This window comes from Microcebus murinus, chromosome 20 (assembly GCF_040939455.1).
Source record: "Microcebus murinus isolate Inina chromosome 20, M.murinus_Inina_mat1.0, whole genome shotgun sequence".
Taxonomy (NCBI): domain Eukaryota; kingdom Metazoa; phylum Chordata; class Mammalia; order Primates; family Cheirogaleidae; genus Microcebus; species Microcebus murinus.
In genome coordinates, this window is record NC_134123.1 from 29,907,298 (window position 1) to 29,924,569 (window position 17,272).

Consider the following 17,272-nt stretch of genomic DNA (forward strand, 5'->3'; position numbering starts at 1 on the left):
TATACTGGATAAGTATCATATACTTTATAGAGTGTTTAGTGCATAAATATTTATAGCTATTTCTGTTCTTTCATAGAAATTTTACATTTTTTTCCTTTCTTAGGACAAAGTTAAACTATAATCCTCCAAAAGATGATGGATCAACTTATAAGATTGAACTTGAAGGGATATCGGTAATGGTTATGAGAGAGATCCTGGATTACATCTTCAGTGGGCAGGTATGATGAGAAACAAAGGAAGGAAGACCTAAGTAGAGGCTTCTCAAGCTCAGGGTGAGGGTCTCCTTTCATCCATTATATGACAAAGTAACACTGTCATCTTCATCTTCTGTCATTGTGTGCTTTGACTAGCATCTCCTACTGGTAATGGCACCCCAGTGTGTGTTCTTCCGGGGCCCTGCTCCTCAAAGAGAAGCAGGCGAAGTGAAAGCTTAGCCCCCAGTTCCAGTTTTTATTTGTACCATTCTGAGCTCCACTATCCAGTATGAGGTATGAAGAACATAGGATGCTGCCTTCACTGCTGTCTTTTTCATTTTTGTTTTTGAATCTTGAATCCAACTTTGTTTGTATCCACGCTGTTAGGAACTTGCTCCGTCTCCATGGCATGCCTTGGGCAGTGGGAATTATTTTGTAGAAATAAAGAGTTCCTGATAGATAATTCCCAAGAAAGGGGATTCCCACAACTGTCAGGCACCCTTATAATATTCACAATGCCTCGGTCCTGCTGCCTCAGTGGTACCAACATCCCTGCCCACCCCCATTCTTCCTTCCTGATCTCTTTTTTCCTCTCTGTGCCCACTTACCCTTCTGGAGACATAATGATACCCAGGAAAGAGCGTGAAAAGTGACAAGACTTCCTTCTTTTCCTTCACCTTCCTCTGAGCACCGCCCCCGCAGCCCCCATTATGTGATTTCAAATAAAGCATGAGGAGCCTTAAGAAAAATCTTAGGTGTGAGTCAGGACAAGTTTTGTTTTGTTTTGTTTTTTTAACATAAAGAAGAGGCCAGCTTGTCTTTCTTTTGGTTCTGTGAGAGTGCGTTTCATCTTTATTCTTTTTGAGATCTTGTTCTCTACTCTCCCCTTTGTTCTTTCTTCATCACTCTTGTTTTCCTTTTCCTTTCTGTAAGGGCTGTTTCTCCTACAGAATACATATAAGTATTCTGAGTGTGTTACTTTCTTTGTCTCAACATGTTCATTCTGTCCAGAGTCGAACTTAGTGATTCTCATCCTTTTTGGAGTTTTTGGTTTTGATTTCATGATATTATCCCTTTCTCTTTTCTCTGAACACTAGGCAGTAGGTATGTATATGTATGATTGTTAAAAATAAATGAATTTAAATTAATTTGGGAGCAGCCCTTAAGATACTGGAGATTCTCTGTAGCATCACAAAACCAGACCTAAGGCCTAAGACTGACGTCTAACTTGTAAAGTCAAATCAGCAGCAGATATTAGTGTAACATGTTATAAGCCAAAAAGAGCCTATTCATGTTCAGCCTTGGATTCGAAACTTGAAACCTTATTTACAGATTGACATCTGTGATTTGCTCCCAATTTAAATTAAAAACCCTAGTTGCAATTAAGATTTAACAAACTCCTGAATTGGCAGTTTAGTTTTATTGAGATGCAATTTAGTGTTTTTGTACATGCCTATATTTGAATAGTCTACAGCTGTCTGCTGTCTTGTGGCTGAATGTACTGTCATATAAATGGAAAATTTTCCTTTACTTGTAGCTTACTCAACATACTACTTTCCACATTTTTGTTGCTCGGTTTCTAACAAGATTGGCAGTTATACATTTTTTTGTATCTGTGGTAGAAAAAGTATAAACTGTAATGCAAGTGTTTCTTGCTATAGTCTTCATGAAGTCTTTCCTTAACTTTCTGAATGTAGGTGAGGGACCCATGCTCTCAGGGACAGAGACTAAAATTACCACATGGGATTGTGGTAATATTTTATAGGACCATTTCTTTACCAATGCATGAAAAAACTGCAGAATGGGTGGAGGAAGAAACATCAACCAGAAAATTTAAGAAAATTAAGGAAAAGCAAACAATCATAATGAGAAAAAAACCCTTATATTAGAGATTTATTCTACAAAGTAGTTTTAAGACCACATTGTATCTGTTGACCAAATTGCACTGTGTGCAGTGTTTGGAATTCAGAATGAGGCTTCTGAGATAGCATAAACCCCACTCCCTTCAAGGGGCTGGTGTTCAGTTTGTCATGCCATTCAGCAGAAGAGTGACCTTAATGGATTAGGAGGCAAAATTTTCAGTGGTTCTAGTGCTAGAATTTAAAGAAGTCACCTACAGTTTACCATAGGATGCAAAACTTTCCATTGCCTAAGCTTTTCAATCATTAAGGTTTTTATCTAAGTTATAGAAATGAGCAACGTGGACAGTTCACCTTAGAAGGGTTATTGGTAGTTAATGTACAGCAAGGGAGGAGTTGGGAAAAGTTAACCAGGTACATTACTTGCTTATGTTGGTAGAAGATTCCTTGGTGCCCTCAAATTCTTAGAAGAGAAGTACTAGGTTGAACTATATAAAATTGCCAATATTCGATCATCTTTGATCTGAAAAAAAAAATGGAAGTTTCATGTGGCTTAGCCTAATAAGTTAGTGGTTTGGGTTTTAAATATATATATTCAAATATAAAATATTTATGATTCTGTTCCAGATCAGGCTAAATGAAGATACAATCCAAGATGTCGTACAGGCAGCAGACCTGCTGCTACTGACGGACCTTAAAACTCTGTGCTGCGAGTTTTTGGAAGGCTGTATCGCTGCTGAGAACTGCATCGGCATCCGTGACTTCGCGCTGCATTACTGCCTTCATCACGTGCACTACCTTGCCACGGAATACCTGGAGACTCATTTCCGAGATGTGAGCAGCACAGAAGAATTCCTAGAACTGAGTCCTCAAAAGCTCAAAGAAGTGATTTCTCTTGAGAAGTTAAATGTTGGCAACGAAAGATATGTATTTGAAGCAGTAATTCGATGGATAGCACATGATACAGAAATAAGAAAGGTACCTGTCCTTTATAACATGGTCTCGTGTTGCCTTTTGAAGTTATTTATTTTTAATCCAAATTATAGTTGTTTTATCTCTCTCCTTCAACATAAAAGACGTACAAACTTGTGATCTAAAAGATATCTGTAGAACATGACCCCATATGTCATTATCGGTCTGCAAAACCCCATGTCACACACACAATATGTCAATGAAAGTAGTAACACTTTTGAGGAGCATAATAGCCTTTGTTTTTTGTTTGCTTATTATTCAAAAGCAAGCTGGAGTAGGAGCCTAATAGCCTTTCTGTGTTGTTTTTAATGGGAAAATGCCTTTCAAGCTTAAGTGGAAGATTATAGAAACCCAGCACCCCCACCCTTGCTTTCAAGCAGCCTGCGCTGCTGCATCATTGTCGCCATCGGGCCAAGCCCCACACTGGGACTGGCTACACATGGAGCTCTGGCTGAGGGTGGGGAGCTTCGGATGTGATTGACACCACGTGGAGAGAGCAGGCGGACTCTGAAGCTCCAAGAGGGAAGGTTCTGGGAGTGACAGCTTGGGAGAGAAGGTCTTAGAGAATGTCAGTCTTTAGTTCCAAATTGTGACTGCATTAGGGGAGGGAGCAAAATCACAGGACATGGTTGTTAAGTCTGATCTTTATAAATAAAACAGTAGCTTCAACGACTGTTTTCAAAATAAGAAATGTATTAGGATTTAGAGAGTGGATTTCAAAATGTATGATTACACTGTTAATTGTTCTTAGTAACTGTTAACTTTAGGGTTGAGGATTATCTTAAAATTTTTTGAATTCTGTAAGTATATATATTTAGAAACCATGTTTGTAGTCTTAGGATGGATTGTGTTATACTTTCCATGTTGGTTGGATAAATTAGGAAAGGAGTTGGAAAAATTTCTAGTTTGTTCCCATTCGCTGAGGCCACCATAGGAAGCTCTGGGCTGGCCTCTGCCTTTCCCTCCTATGGCCTTAAAGTGAGGGGGTGCTTGGAGGCAACTGGTTGCTAAGGAAATGAGGCACTTCTTTATCCTTTGTCCAATCTGAACTTTATTCCATAAAGACTGCTGGCTTTTAAAACTCAGAGTATAGAAGAGTATACCCTAAAATGACTATTTCAAACCAAGAATAACCTTATGAATATATCAATTAGTAAACTAATCATTAAAGAGTTTCATATTATGTATATAGAACACTCTAGTCAATTGGTTCAAATTTAATGACTGAGCAACAAATTTATATAATTCATATTAGACATGTTAGCTATTTTCAGACAGTAATTACTGCAGAAGTGTTTAATACTCAGGATTTTTTTGAATTTGGTTTTTGTGCATTTTTCTTATAATATTAATGTTGATACATTAGCTGAGTTTACCATATTGTGTTGAGCTATTACTGTATATAATTCTAGAAACATGATTAACTCATATCCAAATGTGTGAAATAAAGCAAATTATAGACTTTTTTGTCTTCCTATCAGAATGGGAACCTTCAAAGGTGTAAAGAAAGCTGCTTGAAACTTTCATTGCGGTGATACCTCAAATAAAAATATAAACTGATGGTTTTAAAAAATTAAACTTTAACTTACCAGGACTATGGGAAGTAGGAAGATAAAGGGCCAGTGAGGCATATTCAAGCAGTACCAGCATATCTCACTTGCCCGTTACTAATCGACTGTTAGCAGTCTACTTCCCATGAGGTAGAAAATATATATTCTAAAATCCACGTGTTGCCTTTTCTATTTTTATTTCTCGTCCTTCTGTCTCCTGCAGGTCCACATGAAGGATGTTATGTCAGCTCTGTGGGTTTCAGGCTTGGACTCCAGTTATTTACGGGAACAGATGCTGAATGAACCATTAGTACGAGAAATTGTCAAGGAGTGTAGCAACATTCCGCTCAGCCAGCCGCAGCAAGGGGAGGCCATGCTGGCGAACTTCAAACCCCGGGGTTACTCCGAGTGCATCGTGACTGTTGGTGGAGAAGAAAGAGTGTAAGTGTGGGTGTGAGTTGTTGGGAAAGTGATATGCGGATGCTTACCTGGCAGGGGAGATGCCATGATCTCGAAGGTGGTTTTCCCAGAGCGAAGCTTATCCACTGCACTCCGGACGTGCTGACCCCTGCGATTTCCCCAAAATGTGGGAAACTCGACTGCGTAATTTGTGGTAGTAGGGGACTGCGTTCGCACTTTCCCCTGGAGAAAAAATAAATAAATAAAATGAGCGATATACGGGAAGAGGGAGTGCTATGTAAACAAGAATTCGTAATATTTTTCAGTATGTAAAGTATAATAGCAATTGGACTTTTTTTTTAATGTTTTAAACATTCTCTAGTGCTCTAAAACTAGTAACAGTTACTTATAAGCAGAACTATATAAAGCACCTTAACCGCTGATCAATTATTTATTTCCTTAGTTCACGGAAGCCGACGGCAGCGATGCGATGCATGTGTCCTCTCTATGACCCTAACAGGCAGCTCTGGATTGAACTGGCCCCTTTAAGCATGCCGAGAATCAACCACGGAGTTCTCTCAGCAGGTACTGTTCTGTGGGAAATTTTACTTAAACACAACATCAAGTAATACAGAATTTCAGGATTGCTTAGAATACTCAAAACCTCTTACAGATAAAACTTTATTATCTCTACATGTTGATATTTTAGTGTAGGTCCAATTTTTGAGACTATGGTTAGGACAAGAATACATAGCTGTTTTTTAACAATGTAGTGGAAAAATTAGCTGGGCATGGTGGCGAGTGCCTGTAGTCCCAGCTGCTTGGGAGGCTGAGGCAGGAGGATCACTTGAGTCAGGAGTTCGAGGCTACAGTGAGTTACAATCAAGGCACTGAACTCCAGCCTGGGTGACGAGTGAGACCCTGTCTCAGAAAAAAAAAAAAAAGAATGTAGTTGGAGGGGCATTTAGTTGATGACTTAACTGTTAGAAGAACAAACTTCAGAGTTTCTTACCCCTAATTAGCTGCATGACCTGAAACACAAAATTTCTTGCTCCATGAAATTTCAAAGTCCTATCTTTGAAATTCACGCAGTTTAGAATTACAATATGTAATTATATAAAGTGTTAAATAAAGCAGGTATTTTTTATGAGACTGTAGAAAATATTAAATTAGCAATGACTTAAAGTTATTTTGTTACAGGAAGTATGTTTTACTTGACCTTTACAAGTCTGAGAACTCCATATTATTCAAACTGTCATTTAAGGGTAGAAAAGATTGCCATTTCCATGTCACCACAGCTTGCCACACCTTGGTCCTGCCCCTTTGGGTTCACCCAGCAAGTGCCACTTCATGTAAGCAGTCTTGGAGTCCTTAATTGTCTCTGCTTGCCCACTAACATTATCTTTAAAATTTTTAAAGCTATAACATACCATACCATACCACAAAAAATGGCTAAGGCTATACTATGGTTTAGGAATGGAGTCATTTTATGAGTCCCAAAATTGTTGACATTATTGCCAGTAATAAAGAGCTGAACAGAGTAGGGTAGCCAATAGGATATGGGCCTAGATTCCCTGTTGTATCTTTTTAGAATTGGCTCCCTTATATTTTCTCTTCATAGTATGTACACATATCCACACTTTTCACACATAACACATCTATCACAAAGTTTTTAAAACACTGATTTTTGAAGGTTTCATAGAGGGGTTGGTGTTTCAGAAACCAAACAGTGGAAAGACCAGTTGTGTATAATTGTATGGACTGAAATGGAAATGATTGAATAGTTTCTTTCCATTTGTCTAGTCTGGCCTGCTCTGTTTCTTTCTCTTCTTTTTTTTTTTTTTTTTGAGACTGAGTCTCACTCTTGCCCAGGCTAGAGTGCCATGGCATCAGCCTAGCTCACAGCAACCTCAAACTCCTGGGCTCAAGCCATCCTTCTGCCTCAGCCTTCCAAGCAGCTGGGACTACAGGCCCGCGCCACTACTCCCAGCTAATTTTTTCTATATATTTTAGTTGGTCAGTTAATTTCTTTCTAGTTTTAGTAGGACGGGGTCTCACTCTTGCTCAGGCTGGTTTCGAACTCCTGACCTTGAGCAATCCACCTGCCTTGACTTCCCAGAATGCTAGGATTACAGGCGTGAGCAACCGTTCCCGGCCAAGTTTCTTTCTCTTCTTGCCTTTTTAAAAATTGCTTTTGACTTTTTTTTTTTTTTTTTTGTCATTCACTTTTTCCTTTTCACAAGTTTGGAGATTTTATTCTTGTTTCTCTTCCTTTGGGAGGTTTCCTTAGAAATTACAGCCTGTGTCTTAAATGATCAAAGTCTAAAGTTAGTAAATTTATTCTCCTTCTAGATAGTTTTTCTTCATTTTTCATGTTCGATGGTCTTACAGTATTAAAGTAAATGATCATTAATAAATGAACATATACAGTAGTCCCTCTTTACTTGCAGGGGACATGTTCCAAGATCTCTGATGACAGCTGAAACTGTGGATAGTACCAAACCATATATATATACTGCTTTTTCCTATTCATACATTCCTACAATAAAGTTTAATTTATAAATTAGGCACTGTAAGAGATTAACAACAATAACTAATGATAAAATAGAACAGTTATAACAATATATCATAATAAAAGTTATGTGACTGTGGTCTGTCTCTCTCTCTCTCTAAATATCTTATTGTAGTGGACTCACCTCCTTTCAGACCACAGTTGACTCTGGGTAACTAAACTCACAGAAAGCAAAACTACGTATAATGGGGCTACTATAGGCATAATTGATAAATATTTTATGTATGCATGGATGGATAGATAGTGTTCATTTAGATTCACTACTTTCTTTGTTCTTCCTTCTTTCTTATACCCCAGACTTTCTACCCAGGATCATTTTCATTCTCTCTGAAGTTCATTCTGTTGAATTTCCTTTAATGCAGGTCTTTAGGTGAAAAACTCTCCGATTTGTTTTTCTGCAATCTTCTTCATTATATTGCCTTCATTCTTTAGGGAATTTTTTGCTAGGCATAGGATTTTAGTTTGTATTTATTATTTTCAGTACATTGAAGATGTCTTTCCACTGACTTTTGGGTTTCTTTGTTGTTAATGCAGTTGTCAGTCTAAAAATCATATTTTGGGACCATTGGGTTTCTTGACTCTGTGGTTTTGGCCCTTCATCAGTTATATAAAATTTGTATCCATTGCGTCTTCACCTGTTACCTCTGCTTCATGCTGCTGTCTTCCTCTGCTTTTTGATCAAATATTACTGGACTTTTTTACTCATCCTCTGCCTTCTCTCTTCTTTTTGTTATTTTCCATCTTGTTGTCTCTGCTTGCTGTTCTTTTGATGATTTCTTTGGTTTATCTTCTATTGAGTGAATTTTCTCTTTAACTCTGATGAATCTGCTTTTGAATCCATCTGTTGAATTTTTTTTAATTTCTGGAAGTTTTCTTTAAATCTTTTTCAAAATCTGTCATTTCTATACTTTCATGTTTTCTAGAGTTATCTTCAAATTTGTCCTTTTAAAACAGTATTGTTTTATTGTCTTTCTCATAACTACAATATTTGAAATCTTTGCAAGACTATTTCCTTTTGTCTACTTCTGTTGGTTCTTTTCATAGAGTCTAATTTTTTGGTGTGCCTGAGTATCTTTGGCTGGATGCGGGTCATTTTATTAAAAATTATGTGTAAGAATAATTTGATGCCTTAAAGTCTTAGAATGTTAAAATCTAAGTCTTTAGATGAAGGCACTTTCTTCTACATAAGTTTTGTATTTGTTTCTACCAATTGCCTGAAAACACTACTAATTTGGTAAATGATGTTCAAGGCTGAGATTTCCTAGACAACGAGGTTTAAATCTGAGTACTAATTCTAGTTGGCCTTCGTCTTGATGTTGCAGCACTTTGGAGAGAATATCCTGCCTAAACCCACACCTTCTTTAGGCCTGGAGCTTAGATTTCTTTATTTTTTATCCCCAGGGCAAAGGTTTAAATTTTTTCAGGTTGGCAAATGTCCTCAGAGCAAAACGGTTGTCATGCTTGGTAACCTCTCTTAGGTCCCTCTTTTCACTTCAGTTTTGCCTTATAGTCTTGTTGGCTGCTGCTTTTCTAAGATTTTCTTTTAATGTTTTATCTAGCAATTTAGGTGTTTTTACAAAAGAATAACCTAATTCACCACTACACAAAATAGGAAGTTCAGCAGTTACTCGTAGATCCTGTGTTGAGTGTAAAGTGCTTGCAGGCGCCTCAGATCTGCGTGTTCCTGGGATCTTGAATGAGCAGGTGTGGGCTGCGGTTCACACGTTGTATGAGGATCACAGAGGCTGGGGAGTAGAAGAGATGAACTGAGGTGACCCAGCGTTGCCTGGTGACTGAGTGGGTGGTGTCAGTCTTCCTTTTACGCTGCAGGGTGGTGGGAATCCTCTCCGAGAGAGTGATGAGTGAAGCAAAACGGTCAAAGTGACTCACAAATTTGGCTTTATCACCAAGGATCACATGAGATGGGATCAAAGTCCTGAATCCAAAGAGAAGAGTGTTGTCAGAGAAGGTGTCTCCAGATGCTATGGAAACCCTTCATGGCATTTATAGGTATTGAAGACTTACATTTCAGGTTTCCTGTGTCTCCTCTGATTTTTGCAGAAGGATTTTTATTTGTATTCGGGGGCCAAGACGAAAGTAAGCAGACACTGAGCTCGGGAGAAAAGTACGACCCAGATGCAAACACGTGGACTGCGTTGCCACCCATGAATGAGGTGAGATACTCGTTTTGTTTATTGAGTTGACATGTTTCTTTCTCCCGTTAGCACTTTTGTTTGTGTTGTGTTCAAGTGCAGGAGCAGAAGCCATGGCTGCCAAGCCCCGGCCCGCTGCGCTCCAGCCCGCCCCTCCAGCCCCTGTCTTGCCCCTGCCCATTCTGGCCGCCTGGCCGCTGCTCGCCCCTTCCAGGAACACTCTGGGGGCTTGCGTGTTTGCTCTTCCCCTCCAGAGCCTCTTGGACCCCAGCGCCTGAGTGGCTTGTTCCCTCACCTCCCTCCAGCGTCTGTTCCTATAGCACCCTGTCAGTGAGCGCTGCCCCCTGCCGCTCAGCTGTCCTGTCCCCTCTCTTCACACTCTATGTCACCTTCTCGCAGACTAGGTAGTTAGAGTTTTTTACGTAAGCTCTTTGATGGCAGAGAATTTCGTCTGTTCTGGTCAGTGTTTTATTTTCAGTGCTAGAATCGGGCTTGCCACATGGGGGCTACTAAGCCAGTATTTGCCGATGAATGAATGTGAAATTCACAGGGCTTCTGTAATTCCAGACGGCCTTAGCTCGCCCTGTCCTCCCGCTGCCTCCCCTAGCCGCGGCCATTCGCACGGCTGTGGTCCTGACCCTGTCCTCCACACGTCAGCCTGGAAACACTTACTGCCCGTTGCTATCCAAAAACAATCTTACTAAAGCAGAAGGGAATAGTTCCTTTCCTTATTATGAGCTAGTGTGGGTTAAAAGGTAAAGATTTTGCTGGTGAATTCACCGCGTATTTTATAACCTTGTTTGAGAAATTACTAGCTTTGTGTTCTCTGGCTATCATGCTAGCAGGGTGGGCTGCCAGGGAAACCAGAAGCGTTCCTAGGAGAAATGATTTTGAACATGGTCCTAGCTTTCAATTTGATCATCGACCTTTTGTGTACAAAGATCTTCCATGTCTTTTCAGGCAAGACATAACTTTGGAATCGTGGAGATAGATGGGATGCTGTACGTTCTAGGAGGAGAGGACGGTGAAAAGGAGCTGATCTCCATGGAGTGTTACGACATTTATTCTAAAACCTGGACAAAGCAACCGGATTTGACCATGGTTAGAAAGGTGAGAACAGTATCTTGTGATATAGCTAGTTTGTGTACAAATTGGATTTTAAAGTTCATGTTTCTTCATTTTCTGAATATGCCTTTTAATTCAACTGATAATGTTAAGAAAAAATTAACATTAAAGAATTCCATCTTTATTGGTAGCTTGCCTTCACTGTCATCTGCCACATACATACACACCAAGACAGGAGAGTAAGTGGGTGAGTGAGTGAAAGTCTTAACCATCCTGCTGGATTGGGGAGAAACATGAGTCTATAGGTAAAGAACTACTGTTGCTTACCGAGTATAGAGCGGAAACAGATGGCTCACCTTAGATGTTCACAGCATGGTCTGTCTTTATTTATATTCCCTGTTGTAGGCAGGGAGGTACTATCAAGCCAAAGCTTCACCCAGCACCATAGGTAGTTTACATCTTCGGGTACTGGGATATACTCATATTCTGTCACAGTATGTGCCCTTTCAACTACATTATTTTGGACAGGAATTAAGTGGCATCTTACTACATGGAATCTAAATCTTGGAGTCTTCAAATAATGGTGAAAGAATAGGAAGATTGGAAAGCGCTTTGAAACATTAGGATTCTTATTTCACTTAGTGATACAGTATTGGATGGAATAAGAGCTTCTTTTCTGAGGATTAACAATGTGTATATTACCTTGCTCTTATTTTTTAAAGTCCTGTGTTGTAATATTGAATAACACCATTGTTTTACTGTTCGAAATCACATCTTTTCCTAAATTTCTTAAAGTCCCCTGTGGACAAGTTAATATTTGTTCATGTGACCTTAATAATTTTGCCTTCCCTTGCCATTGTTTTCTCCTTTCAGATTGGCTGCTATGCAGCTATGAAAAAGAAAATCTATGCCATGGGAGGAGGATCATATGGAAAACTTTTTGAATCTGTGGAATGTTATGATCCAAGGACCCAGCAATGGACTGCTATCTGTCCCCTAAAAGAGAGGAGGTACATGAACGTGGACATGGACTTTGTGGGTTCCCTTACTGTTCACTGGATCTGAAGCCCCTTACCATGGCTTTTGCTTCTCTTTTCTTTCAAAGTAACCTTTTACTTGACTTGGTATTTCCTGAAAAAGGAAGGCCCACAAAGTCATGAAACACTGAATGTTGCACAAGTGTAAGAGGAATTAGGGAATTAGGTTATGAGTTGTAAATTCAGTACAGCTAACGTGCTATGTGTGGCCTTCCAGATTTGGAGCAGTGGCCTGTGGAGTTGCCATGGAACTGTATGTGTTCGGGGGAGTCAGAAGTCGTGAGGACATCCAGGGTGGTGAGATGGTCACTTGCAAGTCAGAGTTCTACCATGATGAATTTAAAAGGTAATTACAAATGGTTTTACATAGCTTCTGCAGCTTTTTTTTTTTTATGTTTTTAAAGTCATATTTAGTTTTGTTTAGTTTCGTTTTCAAGTTACTTCATTGTCTAACAGATGATATGTGTAATACATGCTAGATATTTATTCAGTGACTTAAGAAGTATTGGTAATTTAAAGGGAAACCATAGAAAAATATCTCTAAAACATCAGATTTTGACAGTTGCTTAAAATCATTTATTGTCTCCCTATAACTTTTAGGAACATGTTTGAGCTGCCTAACTTAGCACATTCAGACCTTTGGGATTGGCCTTAGGTTTACCTTTTTTCTGCTACTGTCTGACCCAGATGCTTCCCGCTGAGCCAGATTCCCCCCCCCCAGACACATATGATTATCTGAGTTCTGTTGGCATGCTATTCCTTTTACCTAAAATCTCCTTTCCCCATGTTCAGCTAGTGAACTTGGCCTTTTTTCAGAAACTCTGCCTATTGATCACTCCCTAGAGAAAGCCTTCTCCTGTCCCCCAGTCTGATTTAAATTCCTCAGTCTGTGATGCCATAGCTCTCTATACCTGCCTCGTTCTGGGGTTGTGACTGTGTCCTGAAGTAAGCAACTTCAGGACAAGGTCCAACTTAATGGACTGTGTGTCCTAGCATCCAGCAGCCTACCTGGCCTGCATTAGACATTCAGTAAAATGTTGTGGATGATAGGGGTGGTGCCTGATATCCTTACATCTGATGGACTATTGTGTAGGTCTTATAGAGTAGATCACATCCTTCTTGACCCCCCCCCTTTCCTGCCCTCATACATTTTATTGTGGTAATCACTAAATAGTATTTTTATTGCAGCATTATGTTCAAATCCTGAAGGGAGATTGCTATACTAAAAATAATCTCGTTAGAGTATTTCAGCTGTGCTACCAGAAGGGGGTGCCAAAATATAATGTTTCATTTCATACCCTTTTTGATAAGGGCAAACAACCAGAATGTTAGAAATACATAGAAATGTTACCTAACTTTTAATATATTTTATATTTGCATTAGCTTTTTTCAGTTACAGGGGTAGACTAGGAAAATTTATTAGACAAAGTATGAGAGCAGTTTGGAGCATATTTGCTATGGTATGGGTGGGAGGCAGAATTTCAAGACTTTTCTACATTTCTCCTTCCTTAACATATGACTCTGAGGGCTGACTGCCCAACATGGGAAGCTTTAAATTCATTTCCTGACCAAATGAATCTCGAGATACGCTGTCCAACTTCATTAGCAAGCAGTAGTAGCCAGTGTGTTTGGCTTCTGATAAAATATTGACATAAACTTTTTTCATAATGATCGAATTACTGTTTAGACAGCGTGAGCGAGTGTCTGTTGCTGGAGGAGTCAAGTTGGCTTACCTTTCCCCATTGGCCGTGCCTGTTTCGACTTTATAGGACTTAAATCTGGCTGTGACATTTCTCAGCCTGTCCTTAACATGCTATGAGTTGTTAGAACCTTTATATTTCTATCAGGTTGTTTTATATTTATAGTTGATGCGCTTTAAATACAACTATTACTTGCCTTAAGTTTGTAATTATTAAACATAAGAGTGTTGCTCCTTCCTTGCTTATTTAAAAGCACTTTCAAATAAAATTCATGTATCCTCCATTTCCTTATTTCCAGTGATGGTTTGCAGATAGAGTGAAGAAAGCTGTTAATTTCTTTTATCAATATAATACATGTAGCATTCTTACATGTTTAAATAGTAAACACATGTACAACACCCAGTGGCATATGTTAACTCATTTAATCTTCAAAACGGCACTGCGAGGTATAGGTACTGTTATTATTCCTCTTGTACATATGAGGAAACCACAGCACAAAGAGGTTAAGTAAAGTGCCCAGGGACACACAGTAGCAAGTGGCAGAGCTGGAATACAGACTCGGGCATTCTGGCTCCAGAGTCCACCGTTGCAGCTACCACACCGTGTTGACTTAAAAATATCAGCTTTCCCGTGAATACCTATACAACAAAATAGGACGTAGGAGGAGTTGATTTCTCAAAAGGTCAGATGTTTCCAAGCATGTTATATTTGCATTCTGTGGAAACTGTTGCCAGATGAGCAATCTGTATTAGATTGGAGACCATTTAAATTGTTTTTAAGTAATCTCTTGTCTTTCCTGTCTTTGTTTCCTAATTTTAGGTTAAAACTTTCCTGGAAAAATGCCATATCTCATTATTTTCTGTGTTTCTGAATAAAAGCAAAACCGTTTGAGAGAAAGCAAAGAACTTGCCATAAATTATTACCGAGTCATAGTGACAACTTAATATACCCAGAATGGCAGTTTCCCTATTTCTGTTCTCGCGTCCTTGTTCTGTTAATAATGTCACTGTCCTCCCAGTTATCCAAACTCACAAGGGGTCATCATGGGTTCTCTCTTGTGCGTCACAACTCATTGGTTGCCAGGTCTTATCTTTTTTTAAGCTCTGTAGTATTTTTCACACTCACCCTACCTTCAGCCCTTTGTCCTGCCCTAACGCAGACACTTCATCTGCTGAATGTCACTAGCCCAGTCTTCGCTAGTGCAATTACCTTCTTGTGCTTTTGAAAGATCAATCTGACACACACTTTGGTCATTTTATTCCCCTGCTCAAAATTCTTCACTGTTCCCCATTGTTTACCAAATAAAGAGTATTTAGCCTCCTACTCAGGGTCCTCCATGATCTGAGGCTAAGAAAAATTTTCAGGGCAGTATGTTAGTCCATAGAGATTTAATCACCTGATGTCCCACAAGCTGGCACATTGGTTACCCCATTGAACACACTGTGCTGTTTGTGTGACATGGGAACTAGGGGACGAGAGATGAACCCCACTCCTGACCACATCTGATTCAGTCATGGTCCAGTCAAGAGACAGAGGCCACACCAGTAATTTGAACAGGGAAAATGTAATCTATGCTATTATTGACAAGTAAAAGGTGGTCAGCCTAAAAGGGTGAAAGAGGACTCTGAAGAATGTAGAAATAGCTAATGTAGGAAGCACAGGGAAAGGAACAAATTAGGAAGAGTCCTTCCCACCCCACAAGGCTGAGATGCATCCCATTGGAAGCAGATGTGCCGAGGCCCACTGGAGCGCAGAACGCCAGGGTGCCAGGGGCCAGCGACACCCTGGAAAGTATGCCCTGGTGTCTTGCACATTGGTGGGCAGTGCAGCAGGAGGAGGTGGAGTGTGAGTGACCCTGGGAGAGGGGTCTTTTCCTCTCCTGGCCTTCTGCACCCTCTGTGGACGAAGAACTAGCTGCTCATTTGGTTCATTTCCCCACTGTGTTTTCTGCTTCACTGATTTCTATGCTTGTCTGTATTATTTCTGTTGTTGTACTTATTTGGATTTATTTTACTCTTTTCTACCTTCTTAAGATGGAATTTTAGATCACTGATGGTAGACCCTTTTATTTTTCTAATACGCACAGTTGAAGCTTTAAATTTCCAATAGAGCACCACTTTAGCTGTGTCTCAGACGTTTTGGCGTTTTATTCTCATTCAGTATGAAATAAACCTTTTCCCTTCTTCAGACTGGATGATTTCTGTTGATCTGTCTTCATGGTTGCTGCTCCTTTTCTTTGTTATCTCCATTCTCTTATGACCATCCAGTGAATTTTTTATTCCAAATATTATGTTTTTGATTCTAAAATTTTTTGTAGTTTGTTTTTAGGTGTTTTTTTTTTTTTTTTTTTTTTTTTAATTTCTGTGCTGACATTTCCTATCTTTCTATCATAAGCATATTTCCCTTTCCTGTCCTGAGCATCGTTACGGAGGCTGCGTTCAAGTCCCTGCCTGTTAATCGTGAGTCATCTCAGAGTTGGCATCTATTGACTATTTACTCCCTTGAGCATGGGCTCTCATTTTTGTGGCTGTTCTTTGTTGAGCAATTCTGGATTGCATCCTGGACAATTTTTTTTTTTTTTTTTTTGAGACAGAGTTTCACTTTGTTGCCCGGGCTAGAGTGAGTGCCGTGGCGTCAGCCTAGCTCACAGCAACCTCAAACTCCTGGGCTCCAGTGATCCTTCTGCCTCAGCCTCCCGGGTAGCTGGGACTACAGGCATGCGCCACCATGCCCGGCTAATTTTTTTATATATATATCAGTTGGCCAATTAATTTCTTTCTATTTATAGTAGAGACGGGGTCTCGCTCAGGCTGGTTTTGAACTCCTGACCTTGAGCAATCCGCCCGCCTCGGCCTCCCAAGAGCTAGGATTACAGGCGTGAGCCACAGCGCCCGGCCCATCCTGGACAATTTTAATAGTATGTTGTTGAGGCCTTGAATTCTCTTACATTGCTTTAGAGTGTTGCTCAGAGAGTTCTGGTAAGCAGTTAAGTTGGCTAGGCTTAAATTGCAGGCTGTGGCACCTGCAGTGGGTGGCAGCTCAAATCTCAGTTCACTTCTTTGAGCCTTAGTTATTAACATACATGTTGCCAGGGTCAAAGACTTGAGATGAGTGGATGCACAGAAGTTTAGGGGTGCTTTTCAATCTCTTCTGTCTGGGGTTCTCCACTCGCACTTTGGCTATCCCGGTTGCCCCAAGAGTCTATCCTGATTCCTGATTCCTGTAGCCAGAAAGATGGCCAGGTTTCCTTGGGGGGTTTAGCTAGCCAGACAGAGCTGCCTCCCTCATGCTGCCTTCACAGACAGATACCAAGAAACAGGAAACTCACTCCATGTGGGGTGCTTATTCAACTTTCAGTTCCTTTCCAAAATCTGCCTGCCTTGGTTCAGTTTCCAGAGCTTTCATATAGCTGCATTTTTTCCCAAGTTTTTAGCTGATGGTTCCAACAGCAGCGGCAGCGATTGGTTAAGTGCTTCCTCCCCCATACTGGGAGCGATGCCTCACTGAAGCTCTCTCTTTCTTTCCTCCTCCCTCCTCTCTAATTAATCGCCCTACAGCTCTTGCCATTCCTACTTTCCTCTCTCCAGAGTGCACTGCTGTGATCCATTCTGTATTGTAAAGTTTCATTCTTAGGGAGTAGTCTTAATTCTGAGTTATGAGAGGACACATCATTGTAGCCTCCAGGTACTAAGAAGCAGTGCACCCATGTTTGAAACCATTGTTAACTAAAGGCGTAGTACTACCTTGTACATGGCAAAAATGACTATCATG

General features: G+C 40.0%; 1 protein-coding gene and 1 non-coding gene across 3 annotated transcripts in view; both read left to right on the forward strand.

The window, feature by feature from the left end:
• The window catches only part of GAN (gigaxonin), a 45,261-nt gene that overhangs the window by 23,502 nt on the left and 4,487 nt on the right, over positions 1 to 17,272 (forward strand). For both annotated transcript variants that reach the window (XM_012746575.3, XM_075995811.1), the window contains exons 2-9: positions 104 to 218; positions 2,681 to 3,031; positions 4,799 to 5,016; positions 5,438 to 5,559; positions 9,608 to 9,720; positions 10,660 to 10,809; positions 11,638 to 11,774; positions 12,019 to 12,147. In XM_012746575.3, the coding sequence (XP_012602029.1) occupies positions 104 to 218; positions 2,681 to 3,031; positions 4,799 to 5,016; positions 5,438 to 5,559; positions 9,608 to 9,720; positions 10,660 to 10,809; positions 11,638 to 11,774; positions 12,019 to 12,147 (1,335 nt within the window). The remainder of the gene's footprint in view (positions 1 to 103; positions 219 to 2,680; positions 3,032 to 4,798; positions 5,017 to 5,437; positions 5,560 to 9,607; positions 9,721 to 10,659; positions 10,810 to 11,637; positions 11,775 to 12,018; positions 12,148 to 17,272) is intronic.
• On the forward strand, positions 5,056 to 5,220 carry LOC142862970 (U1 spliceosomal RNA). Its single transcript, XR_012913863.1, has one exon. It is a non-coding gene; the product is annotated as a U1 spliceosomal RNA (small nuclear RNA).